The sequence below is a fragment of the Lepidochelys kempii genome, chromosome 3, assembly GCF_965140285.1.
Source record: "Lepidochelys kempii isolate rLepKem1 chromosome 3, rLepKem1.hap1, whole genome shotgun sequence".
Taxonomy (NCBI): Eukaryota; Metazoa; Chordata; order Testudines; family Cheloniidae; genus Lepidochelys; species Lepidochelys kempii.
Genome location: NC_136382.1, coordinates 109,663,211 through 109,687,211, shown reverse-complemented (window position 1 = coordinate 109,687,211; position 24,001 = coordinate 109,663,211). Strand labels below are relative to the sequence as shown.

General features: G+C 42.9%; 1 protein-coding gene across 6 annotated transcripts in view; it reads right to left on the bottom strand.

The window, feature by feature from the left end:
* AIG1 (androgen induced 1) overlaps window positions 1-24,001 on the bottom strand; it is a 192,903-nt gene that overhangs the window by 116,223 nt on the left and 52,679 nt on the right. For 3 of the 6 annotated variants that reach the window (XM_073337496.2, XM_073337498.2, XM_073337497.1), the window contains one exon: window positions 11,513-11,614. In XM_073337496.2, coding sequence (XP_073193597.1) covers window positions 11,513-11,614 — 102 coding nt within the window. Of the gene's footprint in view, window positions 1-4,103; window positions 4,214-11,512; window positions 11,615-21,717; window positions 23,190-24,001 lie in introns of those variants that run through there. The other 3 variants (XR_012158065.2, XR_012158066.2, XR_012158067.2) reach the window with 2 other exon arrangements.

Sequence of the window (24,001 nt, the reverse complement as noted above, 5' to 3'; positions counted from 1 at the left end):
CTTGTGGCACCTTAGAGACTAACAAATTTATTTGTTAGTCTCTAAGGTGCCACAAGTACTCCTTTTCTTTTTGCGGATACAGACTAACACGGCTGCTACTCTGAAACCTAACTTAATATGGCTTTTAACTTGTAAGAATACTTCTTTTCAGTAGGGATCAGATCTAGGAACATTCAACTGATATTAAGTAATCAAATGCATTTTATGAGAGATTATGACATTCCAGGGTGCAATCCAGACCAGTGAGGCAGTGTGTCACCCTTGCAGTGCAACCTGGGGTGCCTCACAATGCTTTGCTGCTGTAGTTGCCAATCTGGGCTTCTCACAAACAGCCGAACAGCATGCAGGTCAGACCTTGAGTGTCTGTGTATAGCTGTTGCCTGCCAGCATACATACTCCAGTCACACTCTGGCTTTCACCAGCCTTGGTTACCACTTTCAGGGTGACCCAAACACAGTCCCAGTCCCAAATTTTCCCAAAATATGTGTTCTGCAGTGTCCTGGACAGTTCAGAGATTTTAGGTCCATTGCCCCTCTAAGGGAATCAATATTCACCAGTCTGCTACTGTAAATGGAGTTACCATTTGGGGGTTGGACTAGATGACCTCCTGAGGTCCCTTCCAACCCTGATAGTCTATGATTTTATACCCCAAAGCCCAGTTGAACCAAAACACTGGATTCGTTTTGATTAAAGAATAAAACTAGTTTATTTAATTACAAGGAGATAGGTTTTAAGTGAGTACTAGTATAAGGCATTAAAGTCAGAAATGATTACAAGAGAAATAAAGATAAAATGCTTCCTAGTACTAAAACATAACTAACTAGACTTGGTTCAAAGTGAAGTCCCTTACTACATGTTCCCAGTAACATTGCTGACCAAATTCCCAGGTCAGGATCTGCTTCCAAAATCTAACGGGTGTTTCTTTTGTTGCCTTAGGTGAAAGAGAGAGAGAGATGGATAGGGAGAGAGAACTTGGTGTGTTCTTGCCCCTCGCTTTTATAGTTCAGTCACCCTGTGAAATGCATTTTCCTGAGGGTTACACCTAGATAAAGTTCATTCCCACTGTAAGGATGGAGACAAGGGGTTTGTTGGCGAAAGAGGCTACATACTGTTGTTTTGCTAAGATGTAGATCTGTTTGTTCCTGCCCCCCTTCCTTGCCAAAGGATGGCCACTTGATATGTGATTGCCCATCAGCTTTGGTGACACCTGGCTAGAGGCGTCAGCTTGTCTAGCGTTTAAACGGTTAACTGATTAAAGGGAGAGAGGCTGGGGTTGCTCTTGGGGCTGGTTGGCTGGCCGTGGGGCTGGGGTTGGCTGGCTGACCAGCTGGTTGGCGCCGGGGCCAGTTGGCCAGCCAGCCAGCACAGCTGGGGTCTGGCGTGGCGCAGCCAAGGTCCAAGGTCTGGCCAGTGTGGCTGGGTCCGGCGCTGAGGGTCTGGGGTCCAGCGTGGCGCAGCTGGAGTCTGGCCAGCATGGCTGGGGTATGGTGTGTCGTGGCCGGGGTCTGTCCAGCAGGTCCAGGGTCCAGCATGGCAGGACCAGGGCTGGGGTCCAGCCAGCGCAGCAGAGGGTTAACGGTTAATGTCAGTTAACTAGTAAGCCTAATGCTTACCGGTTAACCGGTTAACATTTTACATCCCTAGTAGGGAGTGAATACAGGGGTGCATTCTGTCACAGAGACCTGTCATTGTTATACTTAAGTCTTGGAGAAGGCAGTGTGCGTTTCCTATAGACCACAGATGCACCAACTGGAAATGACTGATAATGAGGAGCATCCAACACATGTCCAGCAAGGAGTGTTATCTCAGACTTACATTATAATGAGTAATCTCACTTGACAGGTGCATAGTATTGTTAAGGCACAGATCCTACTTTATAGAAAATGGCTTGTGCTTTTTTGTATTAGGTAAAGGGTCTTTTTTCAGAATGTCAGGGGATGTCACTCTCATAATCCAGCATTTTTTATCCAGGAGCCTCTCAGTTTCTGGATGCTATGCTGACACAAGTTCTGACATACATCCAGTTTCCAAGCACTCCACATAAAAGTAACAGAAAACCAAGATAAGTTTTTATGTTATTGCTGTTTTTCTTCCCAGTGTGTGGGGATAATTGATATCACTGTATTCATGTTCTAGTTGTGGAACTGGCAGATAATGAAGAGATATATCAGAAGATGTAGCATAACCATAACCATGCAAGAAGTGTTCAAAGCCAGGAAAGTTATTTTCAGTGTTCTAGTTAAATGTCCTGGGCCCACAATGATGTCTACTTATTTGGTATTCCATCATTTAGACAGCTGTTCAAGTAATGGATATTTATTCCACGTGAAACAGGGTTCATTAGTAAATTGTACACTTTCCGTGCTTTCTATCAGTAAACCTTTCAATTAATGTCATAGTCAAGTGTCTACACTCTGAAACATTATTTAAAGGTCCCATTTCTGAATCTTTATAATCAGCCTCTGATGGTCATATATATATATATATATAAAAATAAAAGAGAGCTTAATTAAACTGAAGGATCCTTGAGATGCTCACCATGGATTTAGATATCAGTCGAGCAGAGAGACCACATTACAATTCACTTCCAGCAAGCCTGTCAGATGTTAGCAGCTATTGGAGTATTGAATTAAATGGCCCATAAATGGGGTGTTCTTGTACAAGAAGCAGTATGAATTGTTAAATGTACTTTAGTCCACAGTCTTCTATTAGAGCTTGTCTGCAAAGGGACTGGGTGCAGCATGCTAGTAAGAGACAATATGGATGAAAAACAAAACCATGGTTTTTTCTTAGTTGTTCCTCACAGAGACTCATTGAGCAACTGGCTTGATTCTGAGCTCCTGATGGAGTGACTAAGGAATCGTAGGTTTGTCAATAACTTTTACTTGATCTATATAGGCCAGGTCACTATGAGCTTTGATCAAAAACATCTTTCATGTGGCTTTCCTATTTCTGCATTGGCCTGAATCATTCTTGAATCAAAAAGACAATTGAGTATCAGTGCTTTCTTCTGGCATTAGTCCTCTGCTTCTCCAGATTCACTAGATCTGTAAGATGTGTTTGTTAAAAAATGTAACAGGACACATCACAGCACCGGATCCATCCCACTCTTCAATTGTCTGAATCTTTAATTTGAGCTGACAATAATGAAGAGGAGAGAGAATCTGTAAGAGAGGCTGGAAATGTATCATTTGGACATGCTCTGCTCCATAATTCTTTTCCATGTCTCCTACGTGTCCCTTTTTGGCATGTATGTTTTCACTTAAACCAAAGGGAGCTAAGAGGTCTTTCTAGTAATCCTTTTGTTTTCAGTAAACATCATCAAAGAATAAGAAGCATAAAAAAGGAAAATATCATATTATAAACTACACTGGCACATGATCCATACAATAATCAACTTTCCAGCACCGTAAAGGCAGCCCATATTTCCCACAAGATTCTCTCTTCTGTATTTTCATATTGAGATAGCTCAGGGGTAGGCAACCTATGGCATGCATGTCAAAGGCGGCACGTGAGCTGATTTTCAGTGGCACTCACACTGCCCGGGTCCTGGCCACCGGTCAGGGGGGCTCCGCATTTTAATTTAATTTTAAATGAAGCTTCTTAAACATTTTAAAAACTTTACTTTACATACAACAATAGTTTAGTTCTATATTACAGACGTATAGAAAGAGACCTTCTAAAAACGTTAAAATGTATTACTGGCACGCAAAACCTTAAATTAGAGTGAATAAATGAAGACTTAGCACACCACTTCTGAAAGGTTGCCGATCCCTGAGATAGCTCATCATTTCTGATCTTTGAACCCGCTAAACACTTCAGTAAATTTTACTACTTTGTGTTATCTTCCCTGCCACAAATTAAATTGATTCAAATATATATACACACGCACACATGTAACTGAGAACATCCCAGATTCCTAGAAAATGTGTGTGTGTATTATATATGTAAACAGTATTTTAAGAATCTGGGATGTTCTCAGTTAGAAATAAACAAGGACTCTTGTTGAAACCATGTGATAACTTGGACAAATTCTATATGCAGGCCTGCTCACATGTTGCTATGTAAGCACAAAGTATAAAGTACTGCATTATTATACTTACTATTAAAGTGTGTGTTGTACATGTGGTAGGTGCAAACTGCAAGGTACTGAGCGTCGTCAGCTCTAAATGAAGCCAATGAGAGTTGAGGACACTTTACATCTCCTTAGAACCTGTAGGACGAAACTCAAACGTTTAAGGGTATATCTATGCTACAGCAGCATAGCTGATAGTTGTACTGTTATAGTGCCCCAGTGTAGAAGATTCTTACATCAATGAAAGTGGCATTTCTGTCAACGTAATTAATACAACCCTTCAAGAGGCAGTAGCAAGAATTCTTCCATCGACCTAGTCGTTTCCATACTGGGAGTTAGGTTGACCTAACTATGTCATACAGGGCATGACATTTTTCACAGTCCAGTTGCATAACTAGGTTGGTCTAATTTGAAAGCGTAGACTAGACCTAAGAGTTTGTTTTCACGGTAAGGGTGAGCTTGAGTTAGAACACTTGAATTACTTCAGAATGAGAGTAAGGACACTGCAAAATAGCAGTGGAGCTACATGGCGTAATTGACTGGATTAGCGGAGTGACCGGATTAGCGGAGTGACCGGATTAGCGGAGTGACCGGATTAGCGGAGTGACCGGATTAGCATTTGAGGAGGAGTTGTAACTTAAACTGCTGCATCCCCACTGCACTACCAGCTCAAGCTACAGCAGCATTCAAGCTTTTCCCCTCCTGTCCTTCCCAGGCCAGCCAGCTCTTGTTTAAAAGGACCTAGCTCAGGGGCAGGCAAACTTTTTGGCCTGAGGGCCGCATCGGGTTTCTGAAATTGTATGGAGGGCTGGTTAGGGGAGGCTGTGCCTCCCCAGACAGCCAGACATGGCCCCCCCCACCCCACCCCCCGGGACTCCTGCCCCATCCAACCCTCCTGTTCCCTGATGGCCCCCTGGGGACCCCTGTCCCATCCACCCCCTGCTGTCTGTCCCCTGACCAACCCCGGACTGCCTGCTCCTAACTGCCCCCCGCCACCTCATCCAACTCCCCTCTCCTTCCTGACTGCCCCCCCAAGACCCCTGCCCCATCCAACCACACCTTCTCCTTGACTGCCCCCGGAACCCCTGCCCCTGACTGCCCCCCGCTGCTTCATCCAACCCCCGCCCTTCCTGATGGCCCCCCCAGGATCCCTACCACATCCAACCACCCCTTCTCCCTGACCCCTGACTGCCCCCCGCCGCCCCATCCAACCCCCCCTTCTTCCTGACTGCCCCTCCCCCGGGACCCCTGCCCCCATTCAACCACCCTGTTCTCCGCCCTCTGACTGCTCCAACCCTTATCCATACCCCCAGCCCCTGACCACTCCCCAAACTCCCCTGCCCTCTATTCAAGCCCCCCTGCTGCCTGCCTCCTTACCGCGCTTCCTGGAGCACCAGTGGCTGGCAGCACAGCTGCACCAGGACAGGCAGCCGTGCAGCACAGAGCAACTATTTCTTCCCTGTACAGCACAGAGCACCAGGTCAGGCCAGGCTCTGCAGCTGGGCTGCCCCAGGAGCTCGCTGCTTCGCTGCCCAGAGTGATGCGTCGGAGGCACAGTGAGCTGAGGCTGTGGGGAAGGGGGAACAGTGGGGGAGGGGCTGGAGGCTAGTCTCCCGGGCAAGGGGCCGGGCAGGGTGGTCCCACAGGCCACAGTTTGCCCATCTCTGACCTAGCTAGATATTTGTGTGTATGGGAGTTGAGTTAGGGACAAACCTAGAGTTAAAACTCAAGCTAAGAATGTATGCAGTGAAGACAAGTCCTAGAAATATAGAATATATATGTGCCACTTCATCCACTGCTGACATGTAGCCACAATATGACGCAAATTTTACCCAGCACCACAACAGTTTAAAATAACTAAAGCTTATTTTTTAATTAACAATACTTAAGATCACTGGAGATCAAATCTGAAAGCGAGTTATTAGAAAGTAGGCCCACAGAACTGAGCAATGACACAGTAAGAGTCATGAGGTTGAAGCACTTTTAAAACAATATGGATCTTTGGTGATGTAGGAGAAAAAATAGAAAGTATATCCAGAGCGAAGGACCCTATACCCAAGACTGAATAATAACTTGTCTGATGAAGGGGCTCAGTTTTAGAACTAATTTAAACAAACTACCAAGGCTGTGTTCAGTCGTGCAGTCTGCTAAAATTACAAAACATTTGATAAATAGAGGATATAAGCGATTTATAAACAGGTATTGCTTGATGTAATCACATTGTTCTCAGATAATCTGCTCGGTATAAAATGAAGATGTAGCCTGTGGTTTACACAACTATATACTCAACCTGGGTTATTTAGGGGTGGCATTCACTTCACTAAATGAAACAGGTCAAATCCTGGCCCACCAAACTCAATGGCATTGACTTCGGTGAGATCACTATTTCAAGTTAGGTCTTTGTTTTACACAAATTTCTGTGTATAACAAAAATCATACATAATGTATACAATCTAGGTACTCTGGCCTCTTTACCATAGTATATGTGATGTAAGCATCAATATAACGATTATTACTGTTTAGGCATGGGCAAATCAAATACTGTACTAAATATGCCAAATAGCATGGATAACGGAGCTATTTTAGGCAACCAAACTTGGTCCAGTTACTATTTTTTCCTGTTTTAATTCACAGTGCCAGTTTAGTACAGCTTTAAAAATTTAACTAAAGAAACATCATATTGCCATTGTTTTCAATTGTTCTTAAAATTTATTTGTCCGTTCCATCAACAGAAATTGGTCCAATAAAAGATCTCACTTACCTTGTCTTCTCTTAAAAATATAGTTACCTTGAATCATATTTAAGTGTAAAGTGTCCCAAAATACCAAATTTTATTAAAAAATACATTGTTAAAAACAGGTTAATGTTAAGTGTGTTTCACTGGAGTCTAGCTAATATCTAACAACAGTTGGTTACACTTCCTTTAAAAAATTCTTCATCTTTTTAAACCCAAACATTTGGACACAACGAATAGGGTCTCCACTACCATATAAATCCTTCATCATTCACGATCACTGCACTTCACTTCTGCCTACCCAGACTTAACTTTGTTCTCTTGTTCTGTTCTGCAATGGAAATATGCTGCTGGATGTATATGATTTTATATATTGTTTATTAGATGTTTGTATTTTTTTAAAAGAAATACAGTCCCAGGTTACATTAAATTATCTCTGAATTCTATATAAGTTCTAATAATGTGATGTGTTGGTGGAATAGAAGAATATTTGCTATGAGTGACGAATTAGCAGATGTTAATCAGCGTGTGATGCTGTGGACTTATATAAGCATACAGGGCATAGCCTTGCAAGTTTATATGTATTAATTATATTCTGTACCATCTAACACATCTAGATTTTTTTTAAGAGACTAAAGGTGTTATATATGTTATGTGTTATGGTAAATGAGAAATGTAAATCCCTTGATAGAATAGGCGATATTATAATCTTCTAGTAATTTGTTACTTTGATCACAGCAAATTTCAGGGACAACAATGAGTTTGGGTGAGTGACTGATGATTATTTTTTAAAAGTGGGATATTTATTTGCTGTTTCTTGTGAACGTTCATTTCTAGAAAGTCTAACTTTTTTTTTAAAGGGTGAAGAATTTTTGTTCAGAAACAGTGTTAGCTAGACTGCATTATATACAAATGAAAATAGCTCTGTATGGCTGAGCCACGTTGTAGTTGCAGATAACAGGACAATGGGGAGGGGGGTAAGGAGGAGAGAAACAAAATATTGTAGCCTAACACTTTGAGGCCCACACAGATCTACACAGAGCATTTCTTCCTGATCCAGTGCACAGAGTCAGGACACAGACTGGTTCAAAAAATTCCAAAAAAAGAGCAAAACAAATGATAGTGAAAGAGCAAACTATCCCTCACTCACAAAGTCTCTTTAAGCAGTATAGCAATACCATCAGTGCTGGAACTTGGGTTGCTGGGGGTGCTACTGTACCCCCAGTTTGAAGTGGTAATAACAACCCAAATACATGGTTTCCACCTTCAGCATCCTCACTATAAAACTGTTCCAGCACCACTGAGCAATACCATCAGATTCCAGTTCACCTGGCCTGGACTTGGGCAGGGAAACACTCCTCCTTCCTCTCAAGGTCTTCCCCAAGGTTTCAACTTCTATCCCTGCTTTAATGGGCTCTTACTTAACCCTTTTTCTGCCTATCCTGCTGTGCAGTTTATTTTATTATGAAGCTATTTGTTACATATTTTTTTAATTCTTCCCCATTGGGCTAGTCACTTCTCACCCCCATTCACCCCTTACCCCCCATCCCAAAAAAGCCCTAACAGTCTCAGCAAGACAAAGGGAAACAAAACAAATGGAGAGTCTGTAGGCCAAGCCAGTCAGGAAAACGTTTACAATTTGAAAGATGGGTACATTTGCAAAACACTATTCCTATTCTGATATCTGGTAATATTCCCAGAAAAAACAACAACAACAACTCTACTCTGGAATGAGAGGCTGCCCAAAAAATGTCAGGGGGATAAGTTCATTTTTGGGGAAGATACAAAGAGAAAGAAAAATTAGGCTTATAATAAGATGAAAGCACCAACCTCATCTTAGCTCCACTACCACCGCTCCATAATAAATTATAGATGCATTTTATTGTTGTCAGGAGGCATCAACAGGCCCTCCTTCAGCTGCTCTACATGTAGTTATTTCTGGCTGGCCTAAAAACCGCAGGTAGGACTAACATAAGAAGGAGCACTCTGTAGGGCTAAACCAAAGAAGAACCCCCAGCTTCCTCCAATTAGGATCTAAAATAAGAATATCCTGAAATATTTGGATGTATGCCCATACTACTACTGATCATAATGAATCAGGGTTGATTCCCTGTGTGGTTACCAAGGTAACCATAGATGTCATGATTGCTCCTGTTTTAAAAAAAACAACCATATCCATAACTTTTCCCACTAAGGAATTTTTGCAAGTTGAAGGGTGGATTGACAGGATGTTAACAGGGAGTTAAGTAGAGTAGTCAGAATATTGTTGTCAAAACAACAACAAAAATGGCTTTTCAACCCAAACAATTTTTCGTGTATGTGGAAAATTTTCATTTTGATTGAAGCTTTCTCATTTTAAGTCAAAACCTCTCCCCCAAATGGCAAATGGCTTAGTTTCATAGTATTTCCCAACCCGCTGTAGTTCTTAACATTTGAGGCAGCTGTTAAGCATTGAGTGCTGTGCCACTGGGCTGAATGAGAGGCCAATAGAGAGCATGAACTCATCAACTGCTGCTATTGGACTTTCACCGACACATTTAATTCTTTTGGGGTTGTAAGTCTTCTATGTAGGCTTTGGTTTATAAAGCATGGTTCCAATAAAGCAACTCTTGTCTTCAAAAGTTATCAAAATGTAGTAAAAATTGGGAGAATAAACTTTAATTTGGGAACAAAATAATGCCTGTAACTTTTGACTTTTCTAAACTGTATTGCCATGACTTTTGCTCTTTTCACCAAAAACAAATTCATGACACTTCCTAAAACCTCCCATGTCAAAACAATAGCCCTGCTCATAAATAAAGTGCTAATACACTGAGGAGAAATATACTTAATATACTTTAAGAGCAGAAAATATTTCTCTCCAGAGGAAAATCCCCCAAATCTCATATTCTGATAGGCAATTCATCAGAATGAATTAGAATGAAAGCTGGTGAAGATAATATGATGGGTAAAACATCAGATAAAATTAGATTAAAAGACGGTGAAAAGCCCAATAGCCAGAAGCCTCACTTGTGACCCAGCCAAAGTAATGCTTGGATAAATAGAGACTGACAAGGCAAACAATTCCTTCAAAAGACATTCAAAACTGCCTTCTACAATACTTACAGTTGAAAATAAAAAATGTCCCAGACATTTGCACGCAGTTCATTTCAGCAAATGCTACAATGTGCAAAGATTTTAAACAAAACCCCTCTTCAAATGTTTCAGCAAATCTACATTTCTTCAGAACAACATGGGCTTGAATTGCCCTTTAGGTTTGTGGTCTCGATGATGAGACTTCCTGAATACACAGGGCCACACATTATCATGTGCTTCACAATGGAGGTCTATGAAAAAATGTCACAAGTGAGGCATTTTCAGTATGCAGAATGTCACCTGGGAGGAATGTCCTCAGAGTTTGCATGATGCTGTGTGGAAAATAGGAATGTATGTACAGCTTGGCAGCCTTTGTGAGTGCTTAGTGGATGACCTCAGAACTGACAGGGGGCGGTCTGAACAGACATGGGAAGATCCACCAGCAAGAGAGCATGTTACATCGTATTATTCCCTCTAAAACTGGCATATAACATGGCAAAGTATCTGGCAGAAGTTACAGCTCTGTTTAGCAGTAGTGATTCCCAGGCTGCTTCCCATACCCACAGGTTAGGGAAACAATAAATAACTACACAGCCAGTTTGCGTACACCCCTGGAACGTGAAACAATTCATCAAGATCGACATTTGTGAGCAGTTCTGATCTGCTCTGGCCATGTGGTGCACAGCCCTTGAAGGATGGCCTCTGCTGTAGCTACAGATTAACAGTGCCAAATGGTTTGCCATGCTCTGATGCCAACAGAAAGGTATAATAAAATATCTCACACAGGTCCAGTCAGACAAGATGTGTGAAACAAGCATGAAATCTGTGAGCTCACTATTGCATGTACTGCAGTAAGTGCCTGGTAACAAAGTGGGCTCTTAATCAAATGCTTTACCTCATCCACAAAATGCCACATTAGTTGAAGGCTAGCAAGAATATCCTACTGTTTCAGAGGCATATCATTGCCTCTTGCAAAGGGGGTGGAACAAAGATATGCCCCTTGTACTGTGGCAGTTACACCATTTTTTCTCCAATAGCATTTTTTAAAAACCACACACACGTCCACATTTTCAAAAGGATAATCTAACGTAGGTTCTGCTACACAGTTTTGGTATACTTAGGCAGCTAGCACTTTTGTTAGTTTTTTAACCATACACAAGGGTACCGTATGGCCCACGGAAATTAATTTAATTTCTTGAACAAGCTTCTCTCACTTTCCAGCATATTGTTAAAACAGGTTTCATCACAAATTACAGTGATATAATCATATTGATTCCTTCAATAGGCCTAATAATCATACGCTTTGACCAGTAAGGGTAATATTCTCAGCTAGTGTAAATCTGCATAGCGCCATAAACTATGCTGACTTATACCAGTTCTGGGCTCCAGGCTCGCTGACTTTTGTGTGGAGGTTCCAGGCATATGCAGAAGTCTATTCCAAGTCTAGAATAAGGGACTAAAGTACGTACAGATTTTACATTTGCTCAGCTTTCTTCCTTAATTATCGTGTGCTCTTTCATCAGAATTTTACAGACATTAGTACAAGACATGCATGAACCATTACATGGTGAAACCAGTCTCTTAACAGTTTTGGTTACATAAGACAGTGCATGTGTTACTATACTCACCATTCCATGATTCAGCCAAGAGGGTATAAAATTATCAAGAAGCTTTGGGTAAACCACTTCTCTGTCATAGATATAGAGGCTCCAAAACATTGTCACAACAAACTGAAAGAAGGGAAAGAAAAGACAATTTAAAAAATGCTTATGGTCAATTATCTGATTTCACTGCCTTTTTTCATTTTAGTTATCCATAGCTCTACATCTACCTAAAGATCTACAAACAGGCAGACAGACATTATTGGTCATAAACCCAGTCTTCCTTTTTTTCAGTGTGGTCGAGAGTGTTCTTTACATTCTCAAAAGTTACAATTTTTCTTTTCTGTGTTTGACATTTAGATTGGAGAAATAACTTTTTTAGTTATATACTTGGGGCCAAGTTACAATTGAGTACTATATTTTAGTAGTAGATGTGGTATATTAATTATGTTTTACCGCTAACAGCATAGAAAACAATGTGAAATCTCACAAGATACAGCATATATCAACATAAAGAGTATTAGGGCTCTGTTCATATGGGGTGAAATTCACCCTTGAATAGAAGGCCATCACTTCTTATGTCCCATTTCGCAACCAAACACTTTAACCAAGAAATAAATCTAACCCTTGAAGTGTTATTCACAGAATTTATGCACAGAGGTCCAAAAGAAAAAAATAGGTTTCCAACATCCTACTCACTTGTCCATATGAAACTCATCTTGGCTCTTGTCAAAGAGACAACTTATTAGATGCCCAAAGAGTGAGCATTCATTCTCCCCCCACCCCCCTTACCTGAGGATGGAAGAATGAGTTTGAATAAAATAAATACTAGCCTAAACCTTTAGCCAAAGCTTGTACAAAACCTTTTAACTTCTTTTGAAGTTCAAAAAAGCTGATAACTTCTTTCTATACCATTTTTTATTTTGACCCACCTCTGCATTTTCTCTTTCTCTCCAAGACTATGAAAGTAGAAAGACTGAAAGGCTTTTCTCATAATATTTTTATCCTAACTGAAAGCAATAAGTACTGGAAGGCTGGAACTGCTAAATTTTTTGAGGTTTGCTCACCATTAATTTAGCTCCATTTTCTTTCTCTACTATTTAACAGTCCTGCCCCTGATTCAGAGTGTTATGAACACTCCATTGTCAGCCATGGAGATTTCACAGAAGTAGGTTATGCTTCCATTGAAGCTATGTTTACATTATGAACCTCTTAAGGTCTGCTTTCTTTTTAAATTTGTATTCTCCCTTCCTGAAAATGCAGTCTATCTAAAATAAACACAATATAGAAATATTAGTGTTAGCTTAACTTAATAAAACCCTGAATGTTGGAAAGAAAACATAGAACTAAATACCGTGAACCTACACTGTTTTCTTTGTAATTTGAGTTCAGTTCAAACTATGTTCACAGTCCTGTAGGGATAAAAGGGCTATCACTTGCTACAGAAAAACTGACAACAGGTCCAGGAATCTTTCACTGGTAAGTTTCAGGAGAGATTACAGGATCTCCATGCAGAATAGATTAGACCAAATTTAGCCCTACAGCAAGCAGGTGCAGCTCTCAATGAATTCAATGGGAATGTGTCCAATTGTGCTGGGTGAGGGATGGTTTTTGGGGACTAAGGAGTGGGAACAAGGAATGTGGGGTTTATGGGGGCAAGGGTGTTTCAAGGTCAGCAAATTATCAGTGGATGGGATGAGCATAATTCACTTCATATGCCTCTGGCTTTGGGAAATTAAAATTTAGCTTACAGATTACCGGTGGCACCTCGTCCTAACCACAGATATGTATGCTTAAGGAAGACAGACGTTTGGATGATGTAGACTGGTAAATTGTTCCTTCAGCGCACATACAGTACATAGTTCCTTAGTTTCCAACACACTTTCCCATCTGTTATGATGGCTTTTGGTGCTCAAAAGAAGTTTGGACCCTTCAACTTGTGCGTAGGCGCCAGGAAAAAAATAGGTTATGATGGACAGCCTGCAAAATACTGAAAGTATAAAGTGCTCTTCAAGAAGTCTCTCCTCTGTGCCAGTATTGGTATTGGCATCACAGAGCTCTTTACACACCTGTTGACACTTATCTGCCAAAATATGAACAGTTGAACAATCGGGAAATAAAGCAAAGTTTCCCAACTCCTTTGACTTCCTTGAAGTCATGTTGTATTGCAGTGGGTCACTAAGAATGTATTAAGACCAATTGGGACATCAAAACATATGTAGCATGAAAATCAGGCTCGAAAGCACTCTGTATGGAGAAAATCCTACATTAAGCAATGGTACCAAAGGTAAAGCTGAAACATATTTGAATGAATCCAGCTAAACTGGCAAACACTTGGGTCTGGGATTTTTGCATGGGGCAAAGTAAAATGATAGGAAAATGAGGTAAAGGTAAGAAAAGAGAGGAGGAACCATCTGTCTCTTAACCAAAGTCAGCCAATGGATGGAATTAAATCAACATAGCTGGTTGCAACCATCTGGAGCTACAGACGGTAAATGCTGCTTAGCAAAGCACCACCACAGGCAGACGTAAGGAAAGACACAAAAAATAAAACATTACAGTTCTAATGTAAACCAACAAAGAGAAGGACATTCAGACTCAACGGCTGCCACACTGACCTAAGTCTCTTTAATTGGAGGAATACTTCTCACATTGGTCGGTCAATGTCTCTAAGTGGTTGATCCCAACTTTTTTTATGAATTAATATGGATGACAGAAAAATCTTATTTCTAGGACATTTTACATAGCTTCCTACCCACCCTTGTGGCTTGCTTTGATTAATAAGCAATTGTTTGACATTTCTAAATAGGTTTAAGATTCTCTTCAATATCAGAGAGTGTTTATATCGGTATTAGTGTAATTTAATTTGGGCTAAACTCAGCTAGATTTCATGTGGCTGTTCAGTGAGGGGGAAGGGGAAAATGAGCTCCCCATTTACATGTACTGCAATCCCTGCCCAACTGGGGTAGCACAGGTAGGCAAAGAGCCATTGGAACTTGCTTCTATACCTCCCTCCTTGCAGTCCCTTGCACAGGGAGTATCTCAGGACCCAGGAGAGGCATGATGGGAGTGGGAAGAAGCAGTGCCTAGAGCACCATGCACTTCAGCAATCCCCAACTTCCATGTTATTCCTAGAATACCAAGGCCAACCTGTGCAAATAAGAGCTGCTCCCAAGTTTCTCTGCCTCAAGGTTGTAGCAAAGAGCCAGGCAGCTATAATCAGCTCCCGGGGATGCTCTCTCCCTTTCCCCAACTCTGCTGCACAAAGCGGATGCTAATGCTGCAGAGAATCTGCCTCTATGGGGGTGTCACTGTCACAGTTCAGAGCAATTGCACCCATATTCCCCCTCTGTGGGCCAGCAAAGGCACCCGTACCCTAGGCTTCCGGTTCCTCTGCCACCACCTCTCCTGGACAGAGGCCCAAGTCTCTCTCCCTCCTGACCAGGTTTTTTTTTTCTTCAGACCGCACAGTTTCCTACCTACACTGTGAGTTCCCCAGCGAGGCAGACTGCCTAAGCAGGCCCACTTTGCTTTCTCCTCAGAGGTTATAAACAGTATAATTCCCTGAAGCTGTAAGTTATCACACAGTCCTGTCTAAACAAACACATTTATTGTTAAAGTAAAAGCATTACAGAGAAAACATATTTAAAACAATAAGAAAACCTAAACATATGCTAATGAGCTTACCAGATCACCCCTAACTCCAACAAGGGCTCTGACAGGTGACCAGCCCTTCAAATCCCACCAAGGGTTTTTTCTGTGGTTACAAGTTCATAACAGCTGTTAGCTCTGACACCTCCATGAATCTGAGAGACCCTCCTTTATGCAAATCAGGGCTCTGATCTTCAGATTCTGGTAACAGGTAATCAGCAGACAGTGGGTTTCCCCATAGGGTGTAGCTTTAAACAGTTGGGTTTGGAGGTGGGATTTTACTTCCTTCCAAGTATTTCTTAGGAAACCCACTCAGCTTTGCTTGTCACAAAGGTTCCTTCTTGTCTGGCACATTGTTTAAAATGGGCCTTTGAAGCTTCACACATCCCAGGGTTTACATTGGCCACATCCCACCCCCCGCACCACAGTGAAGTTACATACAATCCCACAATGATACATAAATTTTGTATTTTTAATACAATGGACTACAAAGCTACTTAAACTTAATTCAGTAAGGCTTCTCAGGGATATTGCAGGAAATTGCCATATCTGTCATAGTCACATTGCTGCATTTTGGCCTGCGCCCCTTAAGCTTCCTGCCAACTTGAGTCTGCCACCTTTATTTTTGTGCAGCAGTAAGAGATTACTTGTGGACAAAGGTGCTGCACCACATGAGTAAGAATGGCAAAATTATGACCTATGTTAATTCCTTCTCTCCCCTTCTGCAGACAATACCACTTGGATAGTCAGGAGGAAGTTAAATAGCACATAAAAGCCTCCTTTGCTACTCGTTGTATTCTATGTACACTCTAGACAAGTGGGCACGTCGGTTTTTCAAGTGGGCTTTGGGTTCCCTCTGAGAAGGAGTAACTGATTTGTAATATGCAACTCAATATCACTAAACAATACACAGCAGCTGCAAAAGCATTACTAAGGCCCAAGAAACAATTTCCTTCTTCCACTTCAGAAAAAAACATTACTCAATTTCCCCCTCAGCTTTAAAGCTTCAGAAAGTAACACAGAAAGAACACAAAATACAACTGAGGGGGAAATTTTAAAGCATGAAACAGGAAACTGTTCATTATTTCTCCTTTTGAGTCACCAAGGGCATTAGTAAAACAAAAGAAATTGAAGCAAAGAAACTGACAGAGGGAGGCCAAAACTGTGTAATTTGCTGTTTATGTGCACCCAACCAAAAAAACTACCATATAAATGAATGGAATTTTTTTTACTGCATATTTTTGTTTCTGGATAACCCATACATTTAAGTTTCACTCATTTCCTGAGTGATTTCTAGGGAAAACTGGATGCTTTATCTGTTCTGCATGAACAAAAAGACCCTCTGGTGCTTTTTGTAAGAGTAAAGATTTTCTCCTGTGACCTTGGGCAAAATTTCTTCTCCACACATTGTTGTGCAGTTTGATGTAAGCTTTCTGACTTCCTCTCTGAGGTGGCTGTAGTAAAGTGGTGCTATATGTGTATGCTTTGTGAGGATCTTTGGGATCCTACACAACGAAAGGCACTATATAAATGTGAAGTTTCATTATGACCAACCCCAGCTGATGTAAACTAGCATAGCATTGACTTCCATGGAGCTACACCTATTTACACCAGTTGACACTCCACCCAAATGCATTTTATAAAGGCCTATCAAGAAAGTCATGAGGGGCAGGAGCTGAGGAATTAGGAAGTGCAGTGGGCCAACCACCTCCTGTTTGCTCCCTCATGGCCCAGGGTCATGCTACAGGCAGCCTACCTCATTTTTTCCTCTTGCACAGTTCAAATAAAACTTCACTTCAGGCATTTTCTTGGTCCTAAATACCCCTCCTTGGAGTTTGGGTTTACAAATTGCAATAAAACACAAAATCTCAAATAAAGTCCACTCATAAGTCCACATCACACAAGGTTTCTCTTACTCCTCCCAGGCCTTCCTGAGGCCTTTGCACTCTATCCCCTGCTTCGACTGGATCTTTGCCAGATGTCTATGCCTGGGGAAAATCCCCTCGTGTCAGGGTTTTCCCTGCAGGAGCCTTTCCTCATTCTTTGCAGACTCTGTCATAGCTTCTTGAGCTTTCCCCCTCCACTACAGCCACCCACTGCCTTTTATAGGGAAGTTCCTGATCCAACCCAGCTGTGTCTCTTTAGTAATCCAGGTTAGCTAGCCCCAGGCCCTCCAGACAATAGGGGGCAAGCCATTCTGTTACAGGAAGAAATTTCCTACACAGGATGGAGCTGCACAATTAGAGTTTTAAGTTTTCATCTGGAGCATTTGGCATTGGCCACTCTTGATGGCAAAATATCAGACTAGGACATTGGTCTGTTCTAGTGTGGCAATTCCTGTCATTTATAGGCTAGTAGGGGGAAGGCGTTAGATGGGGACAGCTGGCAAATATCTGCAGTAATTTTCTTAGACTTAGAAGACAGGGGAAGAGGATTTAAAATGACTGGAAGACCTAAGATCTCTTCCATGCATGGCTTCTAAGACAGAATGACTACTAGTTAGGTTTGTGCAGGAGTGATCTTTTCAGTGTTCCTCCAGCAAATACTCAATAGGTCAGCTGTGTGTGTGGCTAAAAGAATTTTTTTAAAAAAAAGCCAACTATAGAATACCAAAAGATAAATGATAAATCTTTGAAAGTTTGTTTACGATTATTGAAATGGGAAGGATTAGGGAAAAGGGTATTTTTATATACACAGGAAGAGGCTGAGCTCTTGAAAATACAAAAGCACAATTTTAATCACCTAGAAATACCTATTCACCTTCTTCTTCTACTACGTGAATTACAAGAAACACGATACTGCCATATACAGTTTACATAAAACACTGAATTAGCCGTGAAAACTTGGCAGACTTTGTGATCTGTGACAAACAAACAGAAAACAAGAGGGATAAACTAAAAACATTGGAAGAGACTCTGCCACACTTATCCCCTTATTCGCTTTGAGATTCATTCATAGTCTCACTAAGGGTACTTCATACTGCTCTAGACTAATTTACTGCCACTTTAAGGCCACTTTTTACTGCTAGGTTGGTGGAAAATGAATTTCGCATAAATAGGAATGAGGTCTTTTGAGCAATACTTTAGTATGCAAACCGTACCATTAATTTAATGGATCAGGTTCCTATACACTTATTCACATTGAATAGTACCGTAAGGTACCACTTAACTGGAGTAAAGGTATCAGAATGTTGTCCAATGAGACTATTCATGGAATAAACTGCTACTCACCATGAGTAAGAATGGCAAAATTGGGCCATTATTTTCTGGTTTCATTAAATAAAAACAGAAAATCTATCACTAAAAGTCCTATTAAAAAGGACAACAAGGTAGTCAGTGATGGTTATTGGTTCCATCTAACAAGCTCGTATGTTTTTTTTTTTATGCTCCTAAAACAGCTCATGTTTCATTTGAGCAGCTGGAGAAATATAGAACATAACACAAAAGAGGCAAGGTTTTGCATATCTTCTGGCTATTGTTTCCATTGCTGTTGTTGTGTTTTACTTGGGGGGGGGGGAAAGGTTGGTTTTGTTTTTTGTGGGGAGGGAGGAGGATGTTGACCAGGCTACCCCGATGGCTTAACTGTGATACTTATTTATGAGGAGGCACTATAAATAAAAAGCTGTGTTTTGTTAGGGTTTTTTCCCCACTACACACATCATTGTTTGACTTGGGAGTGGAAACCTGCTTTCTCATCTATTTTTCAGACCAATCCATTTTGAAGACTTTAGAAAGCAGGAAACTGAGAGCCAATTATTTAGAATAATTCTCAGAACTGCAGTTATTGCACTTAAAAACTTTCCAATTCTTCCTTGAATAACTTTATCCCAATATATGAATTATTCTGTATAAAGAACACAGAATAACACAAAATATTTATGTAACATTAATTTAGCTGTGTAAGGCCACTGACAAGTTTTTAAGCATGACCACTCTGGTTTCAATCAGAAATCTAATTAGCATTTTATTCACATCTGTTTAATTTTCTATTTTGAGATTCCCACATGCCCCTAATGTAAACCACTGAGAAGCCCTTTAGAGAGCTGTTTGGGCACTTGTCAAGGAAACCTGCTTTCCAGTACTGTTTTCTGTAAGGAGGAAGCTGTTGAGAGAATAGGGGAAGTTAGGGAATTTTAATTTTTCTCTGTTGTATAATAATTTCTCTACAGCCTCTGACGTATAAAGACCTCACTGCATATTTTCATATTTTATATATTTGCAGAACAATAATGGCATTAGACCTAAGCTACTTGTGGGCACACCCTTAATCACACTGCATAGTATCTTATTCTACAAGTAGCCCCACTCAAGTGAATGTGCCAGAATCTGCCTTCCTATATTTTGTTATCCCTCTCCCTACTGGTTAACACCACAGTGCCCTGGTCTACAATAGGACTTTAGGTCGAATTTAGCAGCGTTAAATCTATGTAAACCTGCACCCGTCCACATGATGAAGCCCTTTATTTTGACTTAAAGGGCTCTTAAAATCGATTTCCTTACTCCACCCCTGACAAGTGGATTAGCACTTAAATCGATCTTGCCGGCTCGAATTTGGGGTACTGTGGACACAATTCGACGGTATTGGCCTCTGGGAGCTATCCCAGAGTTCTCCATTGTGACCGCTCTGGACAGCGCTCTCAACTCAGATGCACTGGCCAGGTAGACAGGAAAAGAACCGCGAACTTTTGAATCTCATTTCCTGATTGGCCAGCGTGGCAAGCTGCAGGTGACCATGCAGAGCTCATCAGCAGAGGTGACCATGATGGAGTCCCAGAATCGCAAAAGAGCTCCAGCATGGACCGAACAGGAGGTACGGGATCTGATCGCTGTATGGGGAGAGGAATCTGTGCTATCAGAACTCCGTTCCAGTTTTCGAAATGCCAAAACCTTTGTCAAAATTTCCCAGGGCATGAAGGACAGAGGCCATAACAGGGACCTGAAGCACTGCCGCGTGAAACTGAAGGAGCTGAGGCAAGCCTACCAGAAAACCAGAGAGGCGAACGGCCGCTCCGGGTCAGAGCCCCAAACATGCCGCTTCTATGATGAGCTGCATGCCATTTTAGGAGGTTCAGCCACCACTACCCCAGCCGTGTTGTTTGACTCCTTCAATGGAGATGGAGGCAACACGGAAGCAGGTTTTGGGGATGAAGAAGATGATGATGATGAGGTTGTAGATAGCTCACAGCAAACAAGCGGAGAAACCGGTTTTCCCGACAGCCAGGAACTGTTTCTAACCCTGGACCTGGAGCCAGTACCCCCTGAACCCACCCAAGGCTGCCTCCTGGACCCGGCAGGCGGAGAAGGGACCTCCGGTGAGTGTACCTTTTAAAATACTATACATGGTTTAAAAGCAAGCATGTGAAAGGATTACTTTGCCCTGGCATTCGCGGCTCTCCTGGATGCACTCCCAAAGCCTTTGCAAAAGGTTTCTGGGGAGGGCAGCCTTACTGCGTCCTTCATGGTAGGACACTTTACCACTCCAGGCCAGTAACACGTACTCGGGAATCATTGTACAACAAAGCATTGCAGTGTATGTTTGCTGGCGTTCAAACAACATCCGTTCTTTATCTCTCTGTGTTATCCTCAGGAGAGTGAGATATAATTCACGGTTACCTGGTTGAAATAGAGTGCTTTTCTTCAGCGGACACTCAGAGGAGCCCGTTCCTATTGGGCTGTTTGCCTGTGGCTAAACAGAAATGTTCCCCGCTGTTAGCCACGGGGAGGGTTGAGGGGGTAGCCACGGGGTGGGGGGAAACAAAATGCGACCTTGTAACGAAAGCACATGTGCTATGTATGTAATGTTAACAGCAAGGTTTACCCTGAAAGAATGTAGCCACTGTTTTATAAAATGTGTCTTTTTAAATACCACTGTCCCTTTTTTTTTTCTCCACCAGCTGCATGTATTTCAATGATCACAGGATCTTCTCCTTCCCAGAGGCTAGTGAAGATTAGAAAGAAAAAAAAAACACACTCGAGATGAAATGTTCTCCGAGCTCATGCTGTCCTCCCACACTGACAGAGCACAGACGAATGCATGAAGGCAAATAATGTCAGAGTGCAGGAAAGCACAAAATGACCGGGAGGAGAGGTGGTGGGCTGAAGAGAGTAAGTGGCGGGCTGAAGAGACTAAGTGGCGGGCTGAAGACAGGGCTGAAGCTCAAATGTGGTGGCAGCGTGATGAGAGGAGGCAGGATTCAATGCTGAGGCTGCTGCAGGACCAAACCAGTATGCTCCAGTGTATGGTTGAGCTGCAGCAAAGGCAGCTGGAGCACAGACTGCCACTACAGCCCCTGTGTAACCAACCGCCCTCCTCCCCAAGTTCCATAGTCTCCACACCCAGACACCCAAGAACGCAGTGGGGGGGCCACCAGCCAACCAGGCACTCCGCAACAGAGGATTGCCCAAAAAAAAGAAGGCTGGCATTCAATAAACTTTAAAGTTGCAAACTTTTAAAGTGCTGTGTGGCATTTTCCTTCCCTCCTCCACCACCCCTCCTGGGCTACCTTGGTAGTCATCCCCCTATTTGTGTGATGAATGAATAAAGAATGCATGAATGTGAAGCAACAATGACTTTATTGCCTCTGCAAGTGGTGATCGAAGGGAGGAGGGGAGGGTGGTTAGCTTACAGGGAAGTAGAGTGAACCAAGGGGCGGGGGGTTTCATTAAGGAGAAACAAACAGAACTTTCACACCGTAGCCTGGCCAGTCATGAAACTGGTTTTCAAAGCTTCTCTGATGCGAACCGCGCCCTCCTGTGCTCTTCTAACCGCCCTGGTGTTTGGCTGCGCGTAACCAGCAGCCAGGCGATTTGCCTCAACCTCCCACCCCGCCATAAACGTCTCCCCCTTACTCTCACAAATATTGTGGAGCACACAGCAAGCAGTAATAACAGTGGGAATATTAGTTTCGCTGAGGTCTAAGCAAGTCAGTAAACTGCACCAGCGCGCCTTTAAACGTCCAAATGCACATTCTACCACCATTCTGCACTTGCTCAGCCTGTAGTTGAACAGCTCCTGACTACTGTCCAGGCTGCCTGTGTATGGCTTCATGAGCCATGGCATGAAGGGGTAGGCTGGGTCCCCAAGGATACATATAGGCATTTCAACATCCCCAACAGTTATTTTCTGGTCTGGGAATAAAGTCCCTTCCTGCAGCTTTTGAAACAGACCAGAGTTCCTGAAGATGCGAGCGTCATGTACCTTTCCCTCTGCATCCCAGAGCTTGCAGCACTATTGAAAAGTACCCCTTGCAGTTTATGTACTCGGCGGCTTGGTGCTCCGGTGCCAAGATAGGGATATGGGTTCCGTCTATGGCCCCACCACAGTTAGGGAATCCCATTGCAGCAAAGTCATCTACTATGACCTGCACATTTCCCAGGGTCACTACCCTTGATATCAGCAGATCTTTGATTGCTTGGGCTACTTGCATCACAGCAACCCCAACAGTAGATTTGCCCACTCCAAATTGATTCCCAACTGACCGGTAGCTGTCTGGCGTTGCAAGCTTCCATAGGGCTATCGCCACTCGCTTCTCAACTGTGAGGGCTGCTCTCATCTTGGTATTCATGCGCTTCAGGGCAGGGGAAAGCAAGTCACAAAGTTCCATGAAAGTGCCCTTACGCATGCGAAAGTTTCGCAGCCACTGGGAATCGTCCCAGACCTGCAACACTATGCGGTCCCACCAGTCTGTGCTTGTTTCTCGAGCCCAGAATCGGCGTTCCACAGCATGAACCTGCCCCATTAGCACCATGATGCATGCATTGGCAGGGCCCATGCTTTCAGAGAAATCTGTGTCCATGTCCTGATCACTCACGTGACCACGCTGACGTCGCCTCCTCGCCCGGTATCGCTTTGCCAGGTTCTGGTGCTGCATATACTGCTGGATAATGCATGTGGTGTTTAATGTGCTCCTAATTGCCAAAGTGAGTTGAGCGGCCTCCATGCTTGCCTTGGTATGGCGTCCGTACAGAAAAAAGGTGCGGAACGATTGTCTGCTGTTGCTCTGATGGAGGGAGGGGCGACTGACGAGACGGCTTACAGGGTTGGCTTCAGGGAGCTAAAATCAACAAAGGGGGTGGCTTTACCTCAAGGAGTATTTCAGGCAAGACTTCACGGAGGGTTCCAATAAGAAATGGTGCACCTAAGTTATTGTTCTTATTGGAACAAGGAGGTTAGTCTGGCCTCTGATTGATACATGCCTAGATTTACCTCGCTGCACCTTCTCTATGAGTGACTGCAGTGTGACCTAGAGGAATGAGTCCCCTAGACAGGGGAGGGGGGGAAGCAAATGAGTACAAAACAAATCTGGTCTATTTCTTGTTTTGATCCACTCCATCTATCTTTTACATCTTTGGCTAGCAGCAGACGGTGCAGAAGGACTGCATGCCATCCACATCTCATGGCTGCTCGGCAGAAGATGGTACAGTACGACTGCTAGCCATCCTCACCTCTTGCCTGCCCGGCAGAAGATGGTACAGTACGACTGCTAGCAATCCGTATTGCCTGCCTGCTCACCATAAGACGGTTCAATAGGACTGACTGCAGGACTAAAGAGAATGACCTGGTCAAGTCACTCCAAATTTAGTCCCTGCGCCCATGTCTGCGCAGGAGCTCCCAGCCGACGTGGCCAGGAGCACCTCGGACACGACGAGGACGGCTACCAGTCGTATTGCACCGTCTGCTGCCAGAAGGCAATGGGTTGCTGCTACTGTGTAGCAATGCTGTACCGCGTCTGCCAGCACCCAGGAGACATACGGTGACGGTTATCTGAACGGGCTCCATGCTTGCCGTGGTATGGCGTCTGCACAGGTAACTCAGGAAAAAAGGCACGAAACGATTGTCTGCCCTTGCTTTCACGGAGGGAGGGAG